This window comes from Protobothrops mucrosquamatus, unplaced genomic scaffold (assembly GCF_001527695.2).
Source record: "Protobothrops mucrosquamatus isolate PMUCROS unplaced genomic scaffold, P.Mucros_1.0 scaffold23, whole genome shotgun sequence".
Taxonomy (NCBI): domain Eukaryota; kingdom Metazoa; phylum Chordata; class Lepidosauria; order Squamata; family Viperidae; genus Protobothrops; species Protobothrops mucrosquamatus.
The window spans coordinates 867,827-894,557 of NW_015386408.1; the positions used below are offsets into that span (position 1 = coordinate 867,827).

The 26,731-nt window shown below is 38.1% G+C and overlaps 3 protein-coding genes across 3 annotated transcripts in view; 2 read left to right on the forward strand and 1 right to left on the reverse strand.

Annotated features, from left to right (window-relative positions):
* Positions 1-7,893, reverse strand: part of SYCP2L (synaptonemal complex protein 2 like) — a 14,227-nt gene extending 6,334 nt beyond the window's left edge. The window contains exons 1-6 of the mRNA XM_015810825.1: positions 7,858-7,893; positions 4,993-5,046; positions 3,025-3,162; positions 2,823-2,942; positions 1,411-1,515; positions 775-799 (exon numbers count right to left, since the gene is read on the reverse strand). Coding sequence (XP_015666311.1) covers positions 775-799; positions 1,411-1,515; positions 2,823-2,942; positions 3,025-3,162; positions 4,993-5,046; positions 7,858-7,893 — 478 coding nt within the window. The remainder of the gene's footprint in view (positions 1-774; positions 800-1,410; positions 1,516-2,822; positions 2,943-3,024; positions 3,163-4,992; positions 5,047-7,857) is intronic.
* A 4,772-nt stretch (positions 7,894-12,665) lies between these two features.
* On the forward strand, positions 12,666-18,049 carry GCM2 (glial cells missing transcription factor 2). The gene is made up of 5 exons (XM_015810826.2): positions 12,666-12,755; positions 14,130-14,382; positions 14,970-15,082; positions 15,827-15,949; positions 17,183-18,049. Exons 1-5 carry the CDS (start codon positions 12,666-12,668, stop codon positions 18,047-18,049), a joined length of 1,446 nt encoding a protein of 481 aa, XP_015666312.2.
* Positions 18,050-26,135: 8,086 nt separating this feature from the next.
* MAK (male germ cell associated kinase) overlaps positions 26,136-26,731 on the forward strand; it is a 31,523-nt gene continuing 30,927 nt past the window's right edge. The window contains exon 1 of the mRNA XM_015810829.2: positions 26,136-26,219. The gene's annotated coding sequence lies outside the window, so the exon portion shown is untranslated. The remainder of the gene's footprint in view (positions 26,220-26,731) is intronic.

Sequence of the window (26,731 nt, forward strand, 5' to 3'; positions counted from 1 at the left end):
GTTGCTCGGACATTATCCCTGAATTGTATCTGAAGAGGGATGAGAGGGAAGAAAGGAGAGGAGAGAGAAAAGAGTAAAGGAGGGGAGAAGGAAGTAGGAAGGTTGGAGGAGAGAGTGGTGAAAGAGAAGAGGAGAGGAGAGGAAGAAGAGGGAAGTAGGGAAGAAAGAGAAGGAAGGGAGAAAGAAGGTAGAGAAGAAGAAGTGGGGATGCAGTGAAAGGGGAAATGGGCGAGCAACACCAAAAGTCATGTGTATGTATTTATTTCATTAAAAGTATCTTATATATAAGAATGTAAAAAGAATGTATGTTAATATCTGATAAATATCACGGTATATGTATGGGGGAGAGTTTGGAAAAATAAAAAATAAATAAATAAATAAATAAAAAGAAATAAGTAAAGCTATAAGAAGAAAAATCCATGGTTGAATTTTTGAAGATACTTTCTGTCTAATGTAATATTATAATATGGAACAACAAATTGCCCCATGACTCCTCATAATCTAACTGATTAGCTAGAGCAGGGCCACTGGAATTAACTAGCTTTGGGATTTTAATGATTAAGCTTAATAAAGTTTGCAGCCTTATTTATGGTTTTTCCCCCTCAAAAAGTCTCATAATACCTTTTCACGCAGACCCAACAATAAAATATACAAATACTCTTCCTATATTTACTCAAAGGTACATCTACTTAACTCAATATGCATATACTACAGTCACAAAATCTGAATGTCGCTTTGACTGTTCAGTAATTATAACAGTATTTAGTAACTGACCTTCAGTGCTGCTTTTGCCAATAATCTAAAAGCAAGATGTTGAAGAGAAGGGAAGGAACAAGAGATAGAATGGAGATATTAAAAGTCAATATAAGATATTTAGCAAGAGTACAGAAGTTTCAAACACTTGTGTTACTTTATGCAATCTGTATACTAATATTATCAGTATATAATCATGTAAATAATTCAATTTGTGTTGCTGCAATAATGCACTCTTCAATTCAGAAGTTTGGGGAGACAACTGATACTCCTTCCCCCTATTAGTCTGTGAAAATGAGACTTCACTGCATGATAAAAGATGAGAAATCAGTTCCTACATCATTATGACAACATATTTATCAATGACAACTGCTCCCAATGTTCTAGTGAGTACTCCCAGAGTACTTGCCAGATGGGGTATATAATATATTTAGCAGGTAATGAGTATGGAGCATGCTACGTCTGTGATACTGGAAGATGAATTTGTGCCATGCTCCCTAAGTGAACCACATAAAAAAATCAATGAACCCCCAAAGTCTTTTCAATCCCATACTTTGGCAAGACTGTCAAAAAAAAAAAAAGAGATCTGTAAGTCAGTCATTTTATAATGAAAAGTATTAATAGGGAACCGTTTTGTTGTTCTTTCTATGTGCTTACCAAGGTTGTATCACATAAGTCCCCAACAAGATTTACCAAGTATATGCTTTCTTTGACTTCTATCAGGCTCAGAAATTCTCTTGTCCTTTCAAACCAAGTAACCATGTAAAAAGGAAGATACATGCAAGAAAAAATCAAATGAGCATCTAAAGCCAATTCCACACCAAATTTTAATATACAGTTACAAAGAGGAATTATATTTACTGGAACCAGTGAATATTACCGTTTGCTTGCTCAACAATAAGTAAAATGATAATTTTCTCTAGCAGAACTTATATAGTTACTGTTGGTGTTCTTTGTTGAAATGCATGGGGAAATAGATTTACTGCAACGACACTCATCCAGCTCACATTCATTTGCTGGCTTTGCCCAGCACACTAAGTAACAATGTGATTTGTGTGCCTTGCCTTTACTATCATGGCTTAGTGCTACAAATTTTCTGCTCATTATGGTTCAGTCAATAAACCATGCCAAAAACTTATGGTTCAGTACTACTACTTGGTGGAGGTTGGGCACGAAAACAAGCAAATATTTCAACCACACCACTTACAAGGTCTACCCTACCACTGGGCAATATAAAAGTTGGATGTCCTGAAAGGACAACAAGTTATTTAATTTATTGCTGTTGTACTTTTATCACTAGAAGATATTTCTCAAATCTTTTGCCCCCAACAAATAACTCGCAGTAGTCTGCTGTTTGACTTGGTAGAAGGAGAGTTCCCTCTGATGCTTCTCAATCTGCAAAGTACCTTGAGACAGCCCTAATTATATTTTCAAGTTCTATAGACCATTAATGAAGTTCCTCGTTCTGAACTGGGAAGTAAACACCTTGCACTTTTTCTGTGCCCCAGTCAAGAAACACACAGCTACACAATGTATCTACACAATACACACTTGTATCTGGTTAAATTTGTTTCTTTCCCCAAAAGGCAGGAGGGGGTCATTATGAAAAGGAATATGAAATTGTAGTTGTTTATAGGCTACATATGAATCAATGTTATTGCATTTGGGCTGCTTCAAGAGAAGCTCCATTTCCAACTCATGTGAATCAATGTGTTGTATTGTATTGTATTCTGCACTGATCAAGTTTGAGAACTATATTTAGCTTTGGACAACATACTTTAAAAGGATTCAGATAAACTGAAACAAATACAAATAAGGACAAGGATTTAATTTACAAAGGGAGATTTGGGTTTGGTAATATTCTTCTTAAGCGTATGAAGAAGTATCTTATTTGAGATGAGCCTGTTTTTCATTCTTTCAAATGTCAGGTCCTGGAAGTTATAAAAAGGCAGATTTTGGCTGAATGTTAGGAAAAACTGCATACTATGAAGAAGGAAATTAAGTAGATAAGAAAGTAAAAAGCTAGATACTGATTAGTAACAAAGATATTAATGTACTAGGTTACTTATCTTTGGTATCAATCCTTGCTGAAGAAGCAGATTTATATTTTCCTGAAGATCACTTCTACAGTACAGCTGAATGCATTTCAACAGTAGGGAAACATTCCAAAATTCATTTTTGTCCAATTCCTAAAGCAGATAATTTCACATTTGTGACTGCCTAAACAGTTGAACAGATTTAATGTTCAGCAATTAAGAATTTCCTACCTACCTTTTTTAGAGCTTGGTCAAGTTGATTTAATAATGGTTTCTTACACTTCTGAGGAACATATTTGTCTTTTTCTTGTATCATTTCACTTATTTTCTGAAATCCTTTCCCTTTGAAGGCATCACTTAACAATGATTCTAGCTAGAACAAAACAGATAAAAGCAAGCTTCAATATGATCCTTTAATTATTAATAAATAATTTTTACTCTAGTATATGTATCTATCACAAATTTGCTTTTAATTTTCTCACTACACCTGAAAGAATAATGTAAAGAATAAAAAGACCTCTAGCCTCCAGTCTAGGCCATGAACCTGCCTGGATCAAAGCATGCAAGTGTTAAATTTTACTGACTTTTATTCCAAAATGTCTCTTATCAATTCAGTGTATCAAGCTTCTCCAAACCAACCCCTTCTAATTGGGTTGGACTATACATCTGGTAATTTTGAGACTAACGTGAATGGTTGTTTCACATATCTGGAAAAAGCCTTAGACATGATTAGGCTAGGTCAGTGTTTCTCAGTCTTATAAACTTTAAGCTTCCAGAGTTCCCCAGCCAGCATGATGGAATTGGTCCACAAAGCTTAAAGTTGCCGAGGTCGAGAAACACTGGGCTAGGCCCATAAAAATCAGTTTCAATTATTTAATTTGCATGTATCAGATCTACTTCAATACCCCCTTGGAATTAAATCTCATTTATCTCATAAAAAACAAAAATTGTATGAATGTAACCTAACCCTAACCCTAACCTCTAAAAATAGTTTCCATAGAGTTTTTTGGGGAAAGTTGTTTCTGCTATACTCATCCACTAAACATACCAATATCATTACTATTTTATTTATTAAATTTATATGCCATCCCTCTCAATATCCAGAGTGACTCTGGGCAGTTACAACGTTACTTAGAAAATGTATGAAAAGTATGACAAATTTACATAACATCTGCTTCATTCCAGCAGCGTGATATGCTATAGTAAAATTTTATACTTTATTACTATTAAATTTTAAACTACATTTTTTCTTCAAGCCTTCAAAGCCTCTATTTTGGAGACTCTTGTTCATTTTATCATATAGCAACTCTGTACAGTAGGCTGGGCTGAAAAAGGGCAATTAACCTCAAGTCATCCAGAGACTTTCCATGGCTAATTATGGATTAGAACTGGGATTTCCCCAAACTTAGCCTACTATCTTAATCGCAAGCCTGGCATAATATACATAAATAGGAGAGATTCATGCACAAGGTATCTTAATTGAAAGCTGGAAACCAGCATTTAATAGCAATGGTGGGAATCCCACAGGCCTAAAGCCTCATTTTGGTAGTCCCCAGATCATCTCAAGATCATTCTGCCAGAGCAGAATACAGAGGACATATGACTTAATGAGAGGGATACCTCACTTTCAGTAGACATTTATCAATCCAGACTGGGTGGCCATATTTCTAGGATAAAGTAACAGACTCAAAAGGTAGGATTAAATTATTTTGGAGGACTCTTTCAAGCCAGGAGAAAAATGAACATGCACAATCCAGGTAACATGTAAAAATATCAGCAAAATCTTCCACTAAGATTCAATAATGAAAGTGGTTTATTCAGAGTAATATGAACACAAAGATAAAATTATAGAAAAACTCAGACTTCTTTGAAATGTTTAACAATTGACATTCATAGAATTTTAGCAAGTGATTAGAGGGTGAGAATTTTTTTTGCAACCCTTGTGTTTTTGCCATCATATTGTTATCATTCTTTTTTCCAGAAAAAATAAATAAATGTGTACAATGTTTTCACTGAATAGCAGAAGAGGTTCTGTCTTGTGATACCATGTTAGCTCAATTGAATCAAATTGTTTTTGAATTCTTAAATCTGTGTCAATATAATTCTGACCATATTAAAATAGTTATCCTAAAAAAGATTCTAAAACAGTTTATACTTTTATATTTAAAATGATTTAACAATTTAGTGAAAATTTAATATTTACATAATATTCAGTTATGTCTGCCATTTCTTCCTCTTCCTCTCTGATATCTTCCTCCTTTAGATTATGAAAGTAGAAAAAACCTTTACTGCTATGCATATAAAAATTAGCAATATCCAGCCAATGCTTAATAAATTAATTTAGGAATAGATGGGAGGAGAATCCTTCCTGAATTTACCAAACTCACTCCAAAATAATAAATTGATCCAAACTGATTACATTAAGTTAAAAGGTACTTATCCATGCTTAACCATGGCTTACCCAAGCCAGTTTTCTCTGTTCACACAATCTATTAATTGGACTGGTTTCCAGAAAACTTTATGCCAGACTTTCTCAAACTTTTTCCTCAGGAATAACTGTTGAAATAATTTTCAGCTCTTGGGGAACCCCTGCATAAAATGTATTATATCTAGAGCTCAATATGCTAACATGATCAGTAAATTGCAAAAATAATAATACAATCATAATTGTCAACTCTCTTTTGAACAGAGACTGATATTTTTCAGTAGATTATTTGATTCTCTCTCCTCCACAAAAGTTACCAGCTGTAATGTAAATCAGTATAGTAGAGAAGACTTTTCTTTTTCCTTTTAATAAAAATCCTACCTTTTCTTCACCTTATACAGCAGGACAAAATTCTACTCTACAAGCACTAATATATAAAACAAAATGGCATAATACCTAAACAAGAGAAATGAAAACAAAAACAAAAACTTCGAAATAATTTACTTCTAATCCACACAAGCCACAATTTTATAATGTTTTGTAAAATTGTGGCAGGCCAGCAGCATAAGTATATCCACCACTGCAAGCACTGGTATTGGGCAGTCCAAAAAGGCTGCTTCTTTTTTGACAATCAGGATCTTTTCTGAAATTCCAGGGTTCCAATGAGCCAACTTTGAAACAGACTGCTTTTAGGGCAAGAGTTCTCAAATCTGGCTGCACCATAGCACCTCTAACTGATAAATGACTGTGCAAATTTTTCCCTCCAAGAATAAAAATACTGATTCCACTGAAAGTAAAGCTAGGCAAGAAATAGACATACTACTTATAATAATTCTATATTAAAAGTAGTCCTCGACTTACAACAGTTCATTTAATGACCATTCAAAGTTACAACGGCACTGAAAAAAGCGACTTATGACCCTTTCTCACATTTATGACCACTGCAGCATCCCCATGGTCACATGATCAAAATTCAGATGCTTGGCCAGTGATTCATATTTATGACAGTTACAGTGTCCCGGAGTCATGTCGTCAGCTTTTGCAACCTTCTGACAAGCAAAGTCAATGGGGAAGCCAGATTCTTAACAACCATGTTAGTAACTTAGCAAATGCAATAATTCACTTAACAATCGTGGCAAGAAAAGTCGTAAAATGGGGCAAACTCATTTAACAAATATTGCACTTAGCAGCATAACTTTGGGGCCCAACTGTGGTTGTAACTCGAGGACTACCAGTACTGTATTCTAGATATCACAATATTTAAGTTTGCAGTACTAGAATCACTCTTTCCAGATTTCTGCAGGGAAAATTTTTGACTTGTTCTGCTACTTTGCCTGCATAAGCATAATCAACTAACAAAGCTGCTGTGACCCTCTTCTACGGCCTCCAAGAAACGCCCAATCCACACTGAAGAACCCTTAAATGGTGCTAGGCTCTTGGCGTGTCATATGAATACTCTAAGGCCAAAGTGTTCTTAACCAGCTTCTCTAAAAACAGCACTTAAACGAGGTAAGAAAGTCGTCTCTAATCCTCGAATGGTTCCAATTTGAAACAGAAAAACAATCTCTAACTAATTACTCCTTTAGTATCCCAGCCCCAAAATACCAGTAGTACCACCAAAGACGAAACGCCGCCAAGTACAAAATACCTTCCTACTTCTCCAGCATAGCGTCCGCCCCAAGCGCGTTGAGACGACAACGCCCATATTTCCTAACCAGCAAGAAATCCTGGATTGCAGTTCAAACGCATCTGGGAGCATAAAACTGGTCTTGTTTGTCACAGGGGAATTTGGCCGCTTGGGCAGCACGGCTAACCCCGCCGTCTAAGCCGCCTGAATTGCAAAGTAGTGGGTTGGAATTTGCAAATAAAAGAGTAAATCACTGTTCTCCTTGCCTGAACTTATCCTGAAGTGCAGCACTTGCCGCGCAACTCCGTTTATTCGGGCGCAGGAGAAGGCTGCAACCTCCGTGAAGTACCATACGGGTTAGAAATGTAGCGGGAGGGTGAACTGAAGGGGCGGCAGCAGCGCCGCACAGGCCTGGAGGACAGTCGGCTGGAGCTGCCGTGTTGCCGGGGCTCTGTTGAGGCCCAGGGTTCGGCGCGCGCGGCTCCAGCTGACCAGCGCTTGCTGGAAGTCTCGGCTAAAAGCCGGGAGCAGCACGCAGGCCTTGAAGCTGCGGTGGCTCGGCAGCGCTGCGTGCAATGGCCAGCCGGGCAGTGGGTGACCGCATGGAGGGGAGTTGAGACTGGGGCAGCGACCGACGCCCTACTTGAGCCCCAGAGAGTGGCGCGCCCGGAGGTGGGGAGAGAGGAGAGCATATGCAGTATTTCTCAATCTTGACAATTTTAAGGCATGTGGACTTCAGCTCCCAGAATTCCACAGCCAGCATTGCTGGCTGTGGAATTCTGGGAGTTGAAGTCCACATGCCTTAAAATTGTCAAGGTTGAGAAACACTGAAAAGGGAGGAAGTTTTGGTGGGAAAGGGAGGAGAACGAAGGAGCGAGAAGGCCACAGGGAGAAGGGGAGAGGCTTCCGTGGGGGGAAGCCTGTGGGGGGAAAGGGAGAGAAAGGGCACAGCTATAATAAAGCAATTCAACAAATTCAGCGAAGTTACTCTCAAGTTAAAATGCAATTGCGCGTACCTTGGAAAAAGTTGTAGTTTTGGATTCGATAGCCATTGCTTCTTAAGTAAGTGTGCTTAGGAAGTCATTGGATGATACTAGTGGGACACAGGAATACAAATCAGCAAGAAAAATGCTGCAGGAAAAATATATGACATATCCAAAAGTAAAAACACTCTTGAATCACAGATAAATCACAGATGCTGATTCAGTCAAATAAGCCTGGGTTCTCAACCAAACATTCTCCAATATGTTAAGATCCTTTTGTTTCATTATTAGAGGGGTGTTGCTCATATTAGTGTGATGGGAATATTAACAGAATAGTTTGTTGCAGATTTAAAGAAGATGTATTGCAAATTAAATGAACAATAATATTCCACACTTCCATTATTGCCACACTTCCATTTTTAGGACAGCTTTTGTGTATAAGAATGATACAAATTGTTTTTAGGTCTCCCAGTCTGGTATTCTTATTTATTACTTATATTTATTGCTGCCTTTGAAAAAGCTGTGCATGTGCCTGTTTTGTTTACAGAATGCATGTCATAGCTTAGGAGAAGGGGCCAGTTGGAACCTTTCACTCAATAAGCCTTACAACATAGTGGTAATTTGAATCTGGACTTCAGATTCAGAAACACTAATGGCTCTACTGCTCATTGGCTGGCTACTATGAAGCTACACTTTGTGATTTTTTCTCAGTAGCAGTTACAGATGCCACCCAACATCCACACTAGCAGTGAATTTTGTTTTGGGTGCCTTTATCTTCATTCACGGTGACAATTTTCAGAAGGTGTTTGCCATTGCCTCTCTTCAGGCTGAGAAAGAATGACAAGTCCAAAGACACCCAGCTGGTTTTGTGCCTAAGGCAGGACTAGAACTCACAGTCTCCTGGTTTCTAGCCTGATGCCTTTAACCACTGCACAAAATTGGCTCTGAGTAGAAGAATAAGTGCCATTAGCTGGATTGTGCAGTATGGCTTGTGGCCTGTGTTAGTGATGTTTTGGAAGCAAACACCTTGTCCTCATAGACTGGAGGCTAATATTTTCAGGACAATAATTAGTCATTGTTTGGCCAATGCCATGACTGGTATTCTCCCTCCTCTGCCTGTGACTGTCACAGGTCAAATCATGCCTCTTCAACAGATCGTCTGACCTCATCTGCCCAGAAGTGCATAGTGGTTTCTGGTTGCAGTGAGATCCTTTGGACTTAAACCAGGAAAAGTCATTCTTTTTGGGAACAGAAGGAGCAAAAACATCTGAGATAAGGCCAGCACTGTGTGATCAAAGGAGAACAAAGGGATTGCCAAGATGATCTGGTCTGATGAAAACTGCAAGTGAGGAAGCACTATGTTGGTGTTTTGTATTGCATTTGTGATTACTCCCTCCCCCCCTATCGTTTTAGGAATTCTGTCCAGTTTTACAAGATTATGATTGTCTAAAGCTATCATTTGATCATGTCCAAACTTTTTAGTTGAACTGGATTTTGAACATTGGACTCTCAGATTTAAGATATGTAGGAGGGAGGGAGGAGAGGATTTTAAATTGACTCAAACCATTAAAATTGTATAGCAGCCAAGGCTACAAATCTTTCATGTCATTAATTGCATAGGAATATTACACTCATCTTATTTCCTTCAGACTGTTGAAGACCTCAGCTCTGGTTCGTGTAAAGAATGCTAGCTAGGTATGAAGGTTTAAGATTCTATTTTTTTTCTTCCATTCAATCATGTCCAATTCTCAGAGACTGCCTGGATAAGTCCCTGCACTTTTTTTGGCAAGTTTTTTCGGAAGTGATTTGCCATTGCCTCTTTCCTAAGGTTGAGAGAAAGTGACTGGCCCAAGGTCGTCCAGCTCACTTTATGCCTAAGGAGGGAGTAGAAATCACAGTCTCCTGGTTTCTAGCCAGTTGTCTTAACCACTACACCAAACTGGCTCTCATAATTCTAGTTAGGTTTGCCTAAAATGCTTTACATAATTTGATCTAATATAATTTAGATATCCCACCCTTATTTTTAGAACTGGCAATTTCTTCTTCCTGAGGAGGGTACAATTCTGTATCTGCTGTTTTACTGATTATCTCAAATTTAAAGATTACGATGCTCTTAATCCCATTCTAAAATTGCCAGGCTTACCAAACAGACAATGTAATATAGTCAGTAAGGTTTACTTAAGAGGTTAATACTTTGTATCCAACACTTTCCAGTGTTTTGACACTCCTGGGAAAGTCGGTAATGATTAAAGATTAAGAAGATAATCTACCTCTTATCAAGTTATCCAAGTCTGTATTTATATTTCTGAAGCTTTCTGAATGCTTCTTATAAACAAAAATTAAAACCTCCACATATTAACATATACACCCTATGTATTTGCGGTGTGTGTGAGAGAGAGAGGGGAGGGACATGTTTTGGAGGAACTTGTTCATTAAAGTCCCTTTTACTGTATCATTAAGTAGATGCTGTATTTGAGGATCTATAAACATTTTATATTTCTTGGGAATTTATTTTTTAAAAAACAGGTAGGCCCCAAAACTATTATAAAGGATTGTGAGTTAAGTTCCATTAAAGTCAATATGACGCTCATTTTTACATATACACACACTGAAATTAGGAATATATTTAAGTTCTTGCAGGCCATTTCCTTGTTCTTTTCCCAGTCAAGCACCCTTAAATTATAGATCCATATGTTGTATTATCCATAGCATACTCAACTTGCCTTGCTTTCTAATGACTTTGCTCATTGGAGATAATGATAACCCAACACATCTGAGATGTTCAGTTGTAAGCAGTTGTGGGCTGTCTTCAAGTTTTCAAGGTGTAAAGGAGGTCTGGAACAACCAATAATTAAGCCCAAGTAGAAAGGGTCAAACTGTTTGTGGATCACAATGAAAATGCTTTATGTTCCTTTTGGGGCCTTCACACTCTAAATACATGAAAGAAATGTACTTCGTCTCAGGATCATGACTTCTCTCTCAGATGACATAGCTCTAGCTGACTGGTTTGTAGATCAGCAGTACTTAGTGCTTGAAAACTTGTGGAATAAATCAGGGAGGAGCTGCCACTGACGTGCTTTCAACACAGCAGAGAAAGGTATGTGGGAGGGTGAAAGTTGAGGACAAAAAAGATGCCCTTGCTAGTATGAACAGATTTGAAGCCAAGCTCAGGAAGGAAAGTGCAGTCTCCGGCGGATTTCAGCACTGCTGGCAGCGGACAGAGGCAAGGCATTTATGAAAGGGTAAGTGGACAACAACGTGCAGAACTTCAAGGCAAGTTCACAAAGTTATACCTGACTGTGAAAATCTATGCATGCTTATTAAGAAGAAATTCTCTTATGTTAATTATTCCCAAGAAGCATTTATATATACTAACAGGTCTTTTGGAAAAGTTTTTTCTAAATATTTTATTGCTCCTTTCTCACATACACCCACTCACTTCTACACATACTGTAAAAAACTGAGCTGCTGCTATTTATTTTTATTTATCCAGCTTTCATTATTTTTTATAAATAACTTACGGTGGTGAACATATCTATTACTCTTTCATTCTCCTATTTTCCCCACAACAAGGAGAAGAGGTGAGTGGGATTGAGAGAGCATGACTGCCCAAAGTCATCCAGCTGGCTTTCATGCCCAAAGTAGGACTAGAACTCAGATTCTCCTGTTTCTAGCCTGGTGCCTTAACCACTAGACCAAACTGGCTAGTTATGTTTTCTTCCTGTCTTCCTTTTAAAGTTTTGAAGGTGGTTTGCCTGCACAGGCTTTCATTTCTCTTCCTTGTTCCTCCCTCTATTTTATCCTCATAGTTCTGGCATAGATTTTGCTGAGAAATTGTAAATTGTTGACTGAGTACAGATATGAGTCTGATTCATCTGAATCCTATGTCCTCATACTAATCTGTATTTCAGAGAAATTGCTGTAGTGCAAAAATGGAAGCCAGTTCAAATTTCGCATTAGTCATGAATTCACTACCTATATTTAAGAAAGCTACTGTTCTCTCAGATTTCATTGCCTATGCTTTACCTTTAGTTATATATGCAGGTGACAGCAATTCTTTCTTAGCTAACTGGTAACTATTACTGAGGAAAAGAGATCTAAGTTTGCTACAGGTAGATTTTAAAACAAATGAACAATTGTTCAGTCATAATCCATTTATTATATATATTAAAACCAATGAACAATTGTTCAATCATATATATATGGAAATTTGAATTATAATATAATTACGGCCTCAAGGCAAATTAGCCACTAATTTTTTCAGCCATTGTTCCAGACAATATATAATGTGTGCATATATTTGACACATGAATTCATTCTTATGGACTGTAATATTATAGCCTGCAGGATAGTTTCACACATTATACCTGACCTAGTTTGACCATGCATAAAACTGTACATGTGTATATGTATGTGTGTGCACATGTGTTGCCATAACTTCCAGTATGTATATACATTAAAATATATACATAAATTATTGTTATATGAATTTACATTATAAACTGGATGTATGAGTAAACACCAACTTGATGTGCAGCACTAAACTATGTTCATGAGCAACTGTTGTGCACTTGTGCTTAAGGAAAAACTATGTGACCGTTTTCATTTCTATAGATTTATATGACCGGTACAAAATGTTATTTGTTAGTGCAAAGAACTTGTCCAATGTTTTTAAACAGTCCTAACTGTATGATTCAGGAAAAAATCTCATGACCAGAAAGAATATTACTGAGCTTTTTAACAATCTGAAATGAAACCTTATCTCCAAATGATGGAACAAGAGAAGCACCTAATATCTTTTTTTTTTTTAATAAGGAGGTTCTTCTAGATTCATGGTGAAAATGTCAAAGGCACCTTTTGATGAATCTAACTACATCTGTTCCTTTGGAATGAAGTTAACCTGGGACATCAACGATCCCAAGCTACCCCAGGTAAAGGGCAGAGGGAGATTTGGAAAGAAGGTGTGGAGCCGTTAGATTGGTTTTGTGAATTAATTGCAAAGCCCTTTCTGCACAGTGAAACACCGCATGCCTCCCAACTATAGTAAACTTTCTCCGAGGCAAGAGAAGCAGGACAGAATTTGGGTATGCTGATGAGCCTCTTGCTTCTCTGAGCTGTTCCTCTATTTTTTTTAGTCCGTATTTCTTTAACCTAGGAGATGCCCAGGCAGGGTGTTCTTCTCATTAGGAAAACATCTAATCTGCTGAAAAGAGACAGCCACAAAGCCAGAGGAGCCGACAGAACCTATGCTGATTGACAGACTCACAAATCAGGTCCCAACATTTGGTGGCGTTTTTGGACAGACACAACAAAGGCAGATCAAAGATTCGAAATAAGGAGGACAAAGTTATATATTCTCTGTATCTCGCTGTTGTACCTTATCGTTTCGTATTCATTTAAGGGAGGGGGGATGGTGAGTGCTTCAACTCAGTATCAGAGGAGTTTCTAAAGAGGAATGGCATAGAAGAGGCTTTTGGATGCGTCCAGCACCACACCAAAGCAGGGAACCCAGCCACTGTATTTGTTATTAATGCATTGTGACTAGGACTCCACAACATATCAGACTAAGGAAAAATAGGATTGAGTTGGGAGTCAGAATGTTGCTGATACCTGACCATTGTCTTATCAGATTCACAGCAGGGTTTATTTGTTTGGACATACTGTAGCATGTTATCAATTAAATATAGGAGTTGTATTTATTAATGAGAGTTAGTTTTTAGCATTTCATTTGAATGGAATCAGAATGTGTAGTAAATTAATGAACTGCATGTATTGATGCACACACACACACACACACACACACACACACACAAGCTGGTTTCCATAATTCCTGTTTTTTGGGTTGTGTTTTTTTTTAAAGAGAATTGACTACTTTCAATCCTGCTCATATAATACACTAGACCCGTTGGGTCAGCCTCTCAGAGCTATTTCTTCATCACATTTCTTAACGCCTTCAACCATGACAGATCTTCTAATGTGCTGCCTTCCCTGGGAAAGTCTGGATACATTCAGAGATGCATCTGCGTTGGAAATAGCCCATGTTGAATTGTTAGGCCCAGTAAAATAAAAGGAAATGTTTTGTATTATGTCATATAATGTTTTATAAAATTTGCTCAATTTCAATTCCACAGGAATCATGCGTCCCAGATTTTGGGCTTTTCAGCCCATTTGAAGTACTTGGTTCAAAAATTATTGCCTGTCCAGTTAAAGATTATGGGAACAAGAGTTTTAGTAGTATATATAGATAAATTCTACATCTATTTCTTCTTTTCCCCCTTCAACTTATGTGTTTGTCTCCTATGCAGGAGCCCAAACACTTTGATTCTTTCCAGGAGTGGCCCGATGGGTATTTGCGATTTATCTATGCCACTGAAGATAAAAACGCACAAAGGCATCTTAGCGGTTGGGCCATGCGAAACACCAACAACCACAATTGCCAGATCCTCAAGAAATCCTGCCTTGGTGTGGTGGTGTGTGCCAGAAACTGCATCTTGCCTGACGGGACAAAGCTGCAACTTCGACCTGCTATTTGTGATAAGGCTCGACAAAAGCAACAAAGTGAGAATCGGGTGGTGGGGCAAGGGAGCCATGCAACAGCCATCCTTGTAGCCGTTGGGGACCTTCCGCTCTAGCGAAAAGTTCAAGCAAAAGAGAAATCTTTCTCCCTCCCCAGATTTTGAAATTTAGTATTGTTTCACTCAGCTCTTACTGCTTAAAAATAGAATCTCCAAGTCATTCATTAATCTATTTATACATATGCATATGCATATATGCCAGATATTTATTTATAACAGGTATTTGTATGTCACTTATAACTGTGGAGAGGTGAAACTTTTTGCAAGAAGGGAGCCTTACGGTACCTGAACGGCTTTTACAAAGCAATGTGTTTGACATTCCTGGAATGGTTTATCAATGTCATTCCTGTAACTGAAGATTCTACTGCAGGTGGAAAAAGTACACATGAAACCACATTGTTTCCCCACAGAAAAATCTCTGAAAAGGTGTCGGTTTATAATTCCCATGGTTGTGAAATTAAAATGTATTGCACATATATATTGCACATTGTTTTTTTATACAGTACGTCTATCTCAGTACATAGACGTCTTCAATCTTACATATTTCCAATGTAGTTATCTATCTTGCAGAAAAGCATTGTCCTAACTGCAGCTCAGCTCTTGAACTAACTGCTTGCCGAGGACATAGTGGCTATCCAGTAACTAACTTTTGGAGACATGAAGGCAAGGCAATATTTTTCCAGGTAAAATACAAAATGCCAAGAAGGCTATCTCTATAGATTTCTTATAATTAAAAAAAACAATTTTATGGTGTATAACTTAATAGAAGCTGGAAAGGCACTCATTTCCCTTATTTGATAATATTTATTTCTATCTGAATAAAATAAATGTATTGCACTCAGTGATACACACAACTTTTGTTAGCCTGCAGACCTAGATACTTAACTGGCTGTTCAATATATTGCATATCAGACTTGTTTTTAAGCCATTGTTCAAGGTTTTAAAACAAGGAAGGAGATACAGATGTGTTTTCATGAAAAACTTAACATTGGTGCTTACACCAATAGTTCACACAACAAAATGAATGACTAAAGATATGGACCAGGTTCTTACAGTGTGCTAGGATAGAATGCAGTGGACCATTTTGCAGTGGACCATGTTGTACAAATCTGAAAAATCACTGGGCCTGAAATCAATTATATTGGACTTTTTCTGACTCATACCCAAGTTTTAGACTTTACTAGTGCATGAAATTTCTGGGATGCTTCCATATTTTATATATATTCTCCACATAAGAAAAATGTTCATATGTGCACTGAAGACTAGGACCATGCCAAAGATTCAGGTTCAAGTCACCAATCTTTACAGGTGAAGTTAGGAACCATTCTTGCAGTAACCCCAGGAAACCTGCTATCTATTAATACAGATAATTAACATACATCAGCTTTTTAATGCTCTGTTCTGTTCCTGTGTCCATATTATTTCAGGCGAAGGGAATTCATGACCACCCTAAACCAGAAAGTAAATCAGAAACTGAGATCAGAAGAAGTGCTCTTAAAAAGCAAACATCATCTCACACGTCCCCAAAGAAACGGTTTCTTGAGTTTAAGGTAACTGGGTCTGCAATATCATCAGAAATGTTGATGTGAAATATCATAAATAATGTGAACATTCATTTATATTCATTGAGCCATAATGAATTCAGAATTTTAATTCTTCAAATATGACCCATAACATGGATTAATATAAAATCATTTTGCAAAAACAGGCTGAGTTTTGAGTTTCTCTTTGCTCCACTAAAAATAAGTAATATAAATGAGCTGTATCCTAATATTTACCATAGTTTATGGAACTGAGAATGTAGACTACATGCTAAGTACTTGTGCCTGTATTGAGAGGGTAGTATGGAATTAACTGACTATATTTTATTGTACTGTTAATTATACAATAGCATCCATAATAGCCATATCACACCTATATTATGTCATTTTCCAGATAGGTCAGGCTTTATCAATACTTCACTATTATTGGCAGACTTAATTACAACATATATAACAAACAGTATCAAATATTATGGCAGAGCAAATGGTAAGGTCAGCAGGTGAAGTTATTAAGGCTTAGGCTGCTATAATATACATGAAATTGAGTAGTCAGTTACTATTTCTGACCCTGAATGAAATTAAAATCATTATCAGATCATTGTGATAACTAAATTTATAGTCACACATGCATTTGTCAATGGAGTCCTCACTTGTACAATACAATAATTTGTTAATTTCTGTATCTCAGTTCTGACTAATGTGGATTTCTTCATAGTCCACCCCACAGATACATGTTGTAAATATTCATCAAAAGTCAGGACTTAACAGAGTGACATTTTGCCCCTTAGAATGGGGTGGAATTAATATCAATATAAATTTAAAAATAATTTCTGTGATTCAAATAGAAATACAATATATCTCATTGTTATGGAAGAGATTGACAAAGTGACCGAAATGTTTGCTGAGTCTGCTTGTAAATGTTAATTACTCATAACTAAATTTAACCCTCCTGTCTTGACTGGAGTCCTTTAAATGGAAGGCATCATTAGACATTGTTTTCTGATAGTTCTTTGAACAGAGATAAAGAGCTACACAACGTTTATTCTTGTGATAAAAAAAAATTACATGTATTGTGGAAGTTCCAGGAGCACCACCATCTTAAAGTCTGATATATAATCTAAACATCTTGATAAAAATACTGGAAAAATAATTTAAACAATAGACAACAATTCTATTTCGTAAAAAGTTGTGTGTGTGTGTGTCTGTATGTCCACTAATTGCTTGTGTTAATATTCTCTTTAGACAGGAACAGCATACAGTGAGAATGGTAATCACTTTCCCTACATCCATCCTCTATCATACGAAGAAGGACCAGAAAAATTCAGCATTTTCACAGATGCCAGCATACCATTCCTTGCTCAGTCTCATTTATTTCCAAATTCAGAGACGTACCACATTACTTACGATGCAACCAATTTTCAAGGGGATATAGCATCACCACTCCAGAACTATCCAACCTCCCAAATCTACACATCTAAATCAAGTTGTGGTTATGAGTGTGCATTTCCTGGTTATGTCAATTCCAGTTTATGTCCTACATTTCACAAAGATGTAATGGATATTCCAATGGACACTGATCACCTCTTGCTGAGTGGGCTTCAGTGTCATGCAACTTCACTCAGTGTCCATGAGCATCAGGGGATGAAACAGTCCTTAGGAGAAACTAGTTATGGAGAAAGAATTAGCTATGGGTTATGTCAAGCCAATGCTAACTATCCTCATTATAGTGAAGAATATGCTTATAAATATAGCAGTCATTCCTCTCTGAATGTTCCAACTATGCAAACCGTTATAACTGCAACTGCAAAGATGTCCCTTGAAGCCTACAAATCTCCTGCTATGAAGTATGGTGACAATTTCTGTGATACAAAGGATATGCTTAGTTGTCCCCTAGTAACAGACATATCAGGGAATTTTTGCTCAGAAATCAGCATTCAAGAAGAAGATTGGGCAATGAGCAAATCAACTTTGACTGGTGAGCATTTGATGACTCCTAATAAAGCAGAACATGTAGTAGCAGTGGACACTTGTGAGAATAGTCCTGATACTGAAAGAAACTATATTGGCTATGAAGGACCAACATTCTCATTTGAAAATACTGAATACTGAAGCCAAAGTGCAGTATCATCAGAGGTAAATATAAAGCATAGCATTTACCAATAGCCATTCAATTTTTTTTTCCTGGAAATGCAATTGATTTAGGCAGCTATGTATTGACTTAGCTGTACTAAGTGATCCATTCTAAATCAAATGTAATGTCCTAACATGACAAGTCACAGAGCAGTAAAAACTTAAGCTTAATCCTAGCAGACAGAGTGTTTGTGGGTTCAGAAATTGACCAATTCCAGAGATAGTCTATTTTCAGCTCTGGATGTGTAGTTCTTTTTCAGATACATTTGGCTCAGAATTTGACATCCTGGATTTATGATTGCTGCTAAAACATCAGGTAGAAACTGAGGTCACCAGGCTTTTGTATAATTATATCTGGTGGATAATTACTTATGCCTTGGTCATCCTGCATCTGGATTATTACAATTTGGAATATATGGAGCTGCTCTTGGAGGCTATTCACAAGCTGTAGTTGGTTCAGCATAAGGAGACATAGGCACACCCTATGGGCACACCCTTATGGGCACACCCAGACTTGTTGGTGTAACACCTCTATTGCAGCAGATGCATTGATTGGAAGTTCTTCCAAGGATAACTGGAGGTTCTGGATGTCCCTTCATAGCTTAGGTCCTTGATTTCTCTGAGGCCACATGCTCTGGGTAGAATCTGCCTATCTGATGAGAACAAGGCACATTAAGGGTTTCCGACTGAGGAAATGTCTCTTTCAGTAATGCCATTCCTATGTTTTCTCAGTGATGGTCTCCCTCCTATAGAGTAAGCTTCCCTTAAGTATAAAAGCTATCTTTTCACTGAAAGACCCTTGAAGACCTAGCTCAGTGGTGGCGAATCTATGGCACGGGTGCCAGAGGCGGCACTCAGAGCCCTCTCTGTGGGCACGTGTGCCGTCGCCCCAGTCCTAGGCCTTAAGCTGGGTTTTATAAAACTTTTCGCTTTAGGCCTCCGCTGCCATGTGCAAAAAAAAAAGGTTCAATCAATCAATCAATTTCAACTTCTCACGGGGAAAAAAAAGATCTTGCAAAGTTAGAATTGATTGATTTAACTTTTTAGTCCCACCCAGTCTGCCCTTACCATGGCAGCCATGCCCACCTAATGGGCCAGACCCACCCAATTGGCCACACCCAGCCAATGGGCCACACCCACCTGGGACCCAACGATGCATAAGTGGGTTTTGGGTTACAGTTTGGGCACTCGGTCTCTAAAAGGTTCACCATCACTGACCTAGCTGTTCTGGAGAACATTTGAGGATGACCTGGAATGTTGAACTATCCCTGAATATGGACATCTATTACAATGTGGTGAAAGTAATATATTTCTTATACATTTCTTTGGTTTTTAATAGTTACTGTAAACAGATTATAAGCTGTTCAAAGTCTTCTGATAAGAATGACCAGAGAACGTATAAACAAATGAAGGTACTGTAAAATTAAAATACTGGAAAAGAAGAATTGAAAAAAAATATATAGTATATAGTACATAAAGCAAACTGAAAAAGATGCAATTTTAATTTATCTTAACAACATTTTGTACTGTCTCTTACTTTTATTTTAAATTGTTCTATATACTAGGGTAACAGTTGGACACATTTTATTAAAATATATGGAAAATGAAAACATACAGCAAAAACTCACCAGAATGAATGTTTTTGTACAGCAAAACATTGTGTTCTTGTTAGATAAAGATGCTGTGAGCCTGTTTTAAAAATATTTTTTCTGTTTGTATGACCAGCATAAAATCGTGCTTTGAAAATTAATCTTCAATGACTCAGATGTCCGAACAGCATCCTAAGACAAAATTAAACTTTTAAAAGTGTATTTTGCAGTCTTAATAAAGTGTGAATTTTTTTGTAATTCAAATGCCATTTTTCAAGTAAAAGAGAGACATTAAAAAGTACATTTGAATTTGCTTTATTAGGTGAATATTTTATTGTGAGGAGATGTCATTACTGGTTTTGTGCAAAGATTTATATGTCTGGAGAATAATATTAATACGTAATTGACTGAAGGTAAATATCAATTATATAATTCACAATGCTGCAATTTTCTACCCATGAAACTGAGAGTAAAGCACCTTCCCCCGGACATGAGGCGGCCCCCCACTCTCCTGGCCTTCCGAAAAGGGGTCAAAACATTGCTCTGTGGCCTTGCATGGGGAGCCAAAAGGAGCACCCACACGTGGGGTTGGTTAGTACCATGACACCCATTATTCTTGCCCCCTTAAAACCTTTATAATTTTTTAAACTCAAATTATTAACTTTAAAATTTCATTTTTATATACTATTTTATATTTTGATGTTTTATTCTGTACCACCCAAAGTCCCACTTTGAGGGAGAAGCGCAGTTCAGAAATGTGAAATATAAACAGATAAATAAATAAAGTCTGCCACAAGGTTAGCTTGACTGATGGTGCATTTTTTTTTTTTGCATATTTATGCACTCTCCTTTATTCATACTTGTTGGAAGACTGGAAAGAAGATGGTGACAGGTAATAAAGGAACTCAGGAAACAAAGTGCTAAAGGAAAGGGAAAATGTAACAGAACATAATAAGTAATAGTGCCTGAGCTCCTAAGATTTCCTACTGATCATCCCCAGTCAACTGACCTTACCCCTAAGATAATGGAAGGCAAAACATTACAGATTTTATATAGCCTGAAGCTGGAGTAAGATGTCACTTAAGGGAAAAAGATACCATTTAATAACAAGACAGTTTTACTCATGAACTGGGGACAAGATGCGATGCAGCATTCTAAGGCCAATAAGGAAAAAGTGATGTTATCAGGGAAATGATTATTGGATTAGAGAAGGCAATATATTTAAGTGGAATCAGCCTGCAGCTGACCTGTGGATGTGTCAAAGTATCAGATGAATTACAGAAAAAGTGTATTGAGTTGTCATGATATTGAGGGTTTTGGGGGGGGGGAGTGTTTGTTCTTTTCTAACAAATTACGTTGCTGCTCATGGATCTTTTAGCTCTTGTCTATTATCTTTCATTCTGTTTCCTGGTTCACAGCAAGAGCAAGGTCCACTGCTATTGTTATGGCTATAAAGGTGAAAGATGTGCTAACTGATCAGGACATGTTGTTCATCCCATTGCTTTGAGAAAAACTGCACTTTTTCAACAAACAACCAGAGGCTCCTTCTAAGGTCAGGCTGGCTATTATCTATGAAACTTAAGAACTGGTGCCAAATAGGAAAAAAATGAAAAGAAACTTGATAGGGAGGAAAGGAGACAAACAGATCATCTGTAAAGAACAACACATATAAATAAACACGGATGCATAAAGTTACATTTATTAGCATTATATTGATTGATTCTTACTACTAAACCTTCTGCAGATCTTCTGCTTAATATTTGTTCTTCTTTCCCATGGGTTGTGGAACCCCTGCTGTCATGTTGTCTTTGTAGGTACTTGTGTTCTTTAATTGTTTTTTTTTAATTATATATTTTATAGTTTAAATATTGTAAACCACTCATATTCTTCTTGGGGTCAGGCATCTTTAAAATCCAATTAATAATGAGTATTAAGCTGAAGTAAACATCCTTTTTTTTGTCTAGACTGAGGCAACAAATCTTTACACATTTACCTGAAAATAAATCCAATTAAATTCAACAGAGCTTGTTTTGCAGACTTGTACAAGATTACTCCAAATATATATATCCCTTTTAGTCTTCAATTCTAAAGCATACTGGAATACTATCATGTTTCTTGGTAGGCTCATTCTGAAATCTAGGAGAGCCATAAAACAATACGGTGTAATTATCACCAAAATATTGGACCACAATTCTCATAATCCACAGCCTTACCAGCTGCAGATGGGAAACTTAGAAGGAAACGAAGCATAGGCTGTAGCATCTTAAAACCATCCAAATTGTTAATGCTTTAACCCTGGGGTCCTCAACCTTGGCAACTTTAAGACTTGTGGACTTCAACTGGCTGGCTGGCTGAGGAATTCTGGGAATTGAAGTCCACAAGTCTTAAAGTTGCCAAGGGTGAGGACCCCTGCTTTAACCAACAAGTATAAAACTATTTTAGGTGAAAGATCATCTGTACTATTGGTTAATAATGCCATTGAGCCATTGTTATGGCAATGCATTATTGATATATGGCTTTATATTGCCACAGCATGTTGGTTAAAGCATCATGCTCATCCTGCCTTTGCTAACATCTGATCCAAGTCACTGTTGGATGATGCTGTCCTGATTAAGCATCTGTAGTGCAGGATAAGCAAAGGAACCAGTTAATTCCTCTGGCTTTGCTACTCTCCATCAGCAGCATGCTAGCAGCCTGCAGAAAAAAAGGGTAGATCTGACTGCAGGATTATGTCCAACATCTATAGGCTTCTTCCACTATACCGCCTTCTGTTATAATCCAAGACAAATAAAGCAAAACAACAAAAATGGAGTCATGAAAGGATTTGAGTCACAAAGCATTTTTATTTAGGGTATCTTTCCTTCTTTCCTTTCCTTTCCTTTCCTTTCCTTTCCTTTCCTTTCCCTTCCTTCCGAATGGCAGTAAATGTTGACTTCCAAATCTGCTCCTTTGTTCAGAAGGCATTGTACATGTGTGCCTACGGGTATCTGTTGTTCAGGAGGCAGTGGGTAGGGGTGTATCTGTATAGGTGTGTATGTGTTGGTCTTTCAACCACTACCTTGCACACTTACAGCACTGCTACCTGAACAGACTAGCATACTAACTACCATTTACATTTACTGGCTATCAGCTGCTTCTGCCATTTCAGGTGAAACATTGTCACATGGATACAGGAATTTAGAGTAAGCTGTGAGAAAACAGCAAAAAGACTCCTTATGCTAAAGGATAGCTCTTCCATGAATCAAAATAACCACCAGCACAACTCCTGTAAAGTTCAGTTCTACAAGGAAGCAAAGGTAATTAGGGATTGAAGGGGAGGGATATGTATCCATATTTACCCTGAAATAGTCAATAAAACACATCGCTAATCCTACCTATTCCTACTCATTGATTACAGCTCCAGTGTAATGGGTTGATAATCAGAAGAGATTTTACACAATTTTCAGTTGTTGTTTTATTCTGTTGGCTGTTGAAAACACTAATCTTAACACTAATATTGCTACTGACAACTTACAACATTCATATTCATGGGCTGGGGAAAAGCAGAAGGAAATATTGTTCAGATTTATGTTTGGCCATGATTTGGGGCAAGTGGGATATTAGATAATATCGAGTTATGTTGTTAGCCACATGCTGCTCTCTCCAAATTTATAAACAGCATATAAGTACTGTATAATTTTTCACTGCTGCTTCAATCAAATTTCTCATGGAAATCCTAATGGTATTAGCTATACAAACTCCACCATTTGGAGAACAACACTAATCCTGCAAGAGCCGCACTGGTTACTGATGTGTTTCCAGATACAATCCAAGGTGCTGGTGGTCACCTATAAAGCCCTACATGGATTGGGACTGGGATATCTGAGGGATCACTTTTTTTCAAGAGTTGCTAATTGTCCAACTAGGTCAAGCAGAATGGGAATGCTGCAGATCCTGTCAGCCAAAGAATGTCGAATGGCAGGAACCAGAAGGCCCCTGCTCTATGGAACATCTTCTCTTCAGAGATCAGAATGGCCCCAACTCTGTTAGGGTTTTATAAGGCCTTAACAACTGGGCTATGTTTCCCAGCCTGGGGCACTGAATGTACTAAGGAGCCCATTTCCTGGCTACATTGCTAAAAGCCAAATATCTTGCTCTTGTGTATCTTGACTGTTTTAAAGTATTTTTTAATCATAATATATTATCTGAATTGTAAGCTGCCCAGAGATGGGCAGCTACAGAAATTGAACAAACAAACAAAATCAAACAAACATGAAGATTTTTAGACTGTTATATTTCCCACTCTGAACCATGCCATTGAGGGGCAAGTCCTGTGGTTTCTAAAAGTAAATCCTTTCCAAAATTAAATCCTTTCAACTGGAGGTAATTCAAGGGAACTTAGACATGGCATGCCAAATGAAACAGTTCTGTTTGGAGTCTGGAACACTTTGAATCACTTTCAATTCCAAACATGGAATTTCCAATTTATAGAATTTACAGAACTGCCACAAAAGGCCCAGTCTATATGAGATTCAGGTGACTGGATGGGGAATTGAACCTTCTGAAATTCCCTGAAGAAAGTTTGCATATACCGTTTTTGCAAACAAGTTGCACTTACATGTAGCTTATCTGATATGTTAGAACTGGCAATGTATTTCTTCTTTATTATTTGAATGCAAATTAGTCTGTTTTTTTCCTTCTTCATTAAGCTAGGACTTAAATCTAGAAGCATGTTCTGTAAACAATAGCAGGAATGTTTCACACTTAATTTAACTTATGGCATTAGTCATAAAGTTTCTTTTGAACTTTCTTTAACCTGAGAAGATGTGATGTTTTCAACAGTTTATCCTTTAGACTTTAGAGAATGGAGCCTGTTATCTGGGTTTTTTTACACAGTTGACTTGCAGTGGAATCAATTTATCTGTCAACACAAGTTGAAATCTGTGGTAAGGAAGATAAACAACTCTGCAGATATTTTACAATAGTGCAGTCAAGAAAACTTTTAGGGTATTCTGTGTAGATTCTCTCATAACAGTGGTGTTTCAGGCTGACAGCAGATTGTGCTAGATCAGGCTCTCCCAAAAATGTACTGGGCTCCATGGGACATGAGTGACATTGCCATTTCGTATGCATTTTTGACTCAAGCTGAGATGCTGGTGACTTCATACAGTTGTGCTTTTGTTCCCCTTTGTTTTTACAGTAGTACAGAAATGGTTTGCCAATGCCTTCGTCCAGAGTGCTTCTGATTTCCCAGAATAAGCTACTGGTAATCCTTTATTCAAGCAGTACAGAGCTCAAAGTGGCTTAGTGTCTGTAATTGGTTATTATTAAGTTATAAATCTGATTAGCTGGGCTTGTATGACTTGGTTATCCATAAATAACTATAGCCGATGGTGAATTTAATCAACCTTTTTTTGTAATTTTGTACAACATGCCAAATTAAAAGTGATTATAGCAGCAGAATAAGAGTCGGAAGGGACCTTGGAGGTCTTCTAGCCCAACCCCCACTCAAGCAGGAGACCCTATACTATTTCAGATAGTTGTCCAATCTCTTATTAAAAACCACCAGTGATGAGCACCCAGTACTGTAGTTCCTAACTCAGTTTAATAATAATAATAATAATAATAATAATAATAATAATAATAATAATAATAATAATAATAATAATAATAATAACTGCTTCCATCCTGCAACGATATCTGTAATACCATCAAACATCCACATCTGCCTATCCCAGGTCCAGGGTAAGGACTCGATAGGTAGACAAAATGCCAAATCCAGTCTGAACATCTGGCTGACTGTGCGATAATCCATAATAATAATGATAATAATAATAAAGTTGGAAGGGACCTTGGAGGTCATCGAGTCCAACCCCCTGCTCAAGCAGGAACCCTACACCATTTCAGACAAATGGCTGTCCAGTCTCTTCTTAAAAACTTCCAGTGTTGGAGCATTCACCGCTATGATTTATGATCTAGGAACAGTGTGGCTTAACCTTGGCAGCTTTTGAGTTGTGTGGACTGCAGCCAGCATGCTGGGGAAGTTGCCAAGTTGAGAAACAACGCTCGAGAAAGTTGTAGATAAAGGGTATTTGAGCAAATAAAAGAATCGGTGATAACCATCAGCCAACGGTTCCTACGGGCTTCCAATTTGCTTTCCCCATGCTGCTCCAAATGGTCCCTCTGCGTGAAAAGAGGAATAAATCAAGTTCCGCGCAGCGCGTCATCCCGGCGGCGGCCGGTCAGGAATTGTCTCCGAGCCCAGCCAATCAGAAAGTCGAAGCAATGGCGAGCGCGAGCGCCCCCTCTCGGTTCCATACGTCTTTTCCTCCGCTCCGCGCCTGCGTTGCCTTCTTCTTCTTCTCTTAAGTCCCGCCCACTCCGTCCGTAGCTCGCTCGCGTCGGCAAGTTAGCTTGGGGATTCGCTGAGAAGGCTGTTGCCAAGGTGACAAGCCGGTGCAAAGCCCGGCCTCGGCAGTGTCGAGGGCGCTGCCGACGGTTCGGAGGTGGGATGAGGCAGCTAAGGAAAGGCGGCTCCGGAGGAGGCCCTGGACCCTCCCTGGGCGGCCAAGAGTTCAGCAGTGAGTGTGCGGCGAGGGAGGACGGAGTAGTAGTGACTACTAGGCGAAGAGAAGATGGGGTGATGATGGGAGGAGGAGGAGGAGGAGGAAGAGAAAGGCTTGGGCCAGGGGTAGGCAACCTTGGCTCTTTTATGACTCGTGGACTTCAACTCCCAGAATTCCTGAGCCAGCCATGCTGGCTCAGGAATTCTGGGAGTTGAAGTCCACGAGTCATAAAAGAGCCAAGGTTGCCTACCCCTGGCTTGGGCGGTCACGGCGCGTAGAAACAGGGATAGGTTTTCCTGCGGAACTCGTCCGGAGCAGAACCGGACTTGTGGGTCCCTTCAGCTGTTTTGGACTTCAGTTTTCCATATTGGCTGCATGGGCTGGGGCTGATGGGAACTGAAGTTCCAAAGCATCTGTAGAAACTAAATACAAGAACAAACTTATAGGTCGAATTTTTTTCCCGGACTTCCCCCCCCCCCCCCTAGGTACTGTTGCATTATGATTTGATTTTGCGCACTCCTGTTCAA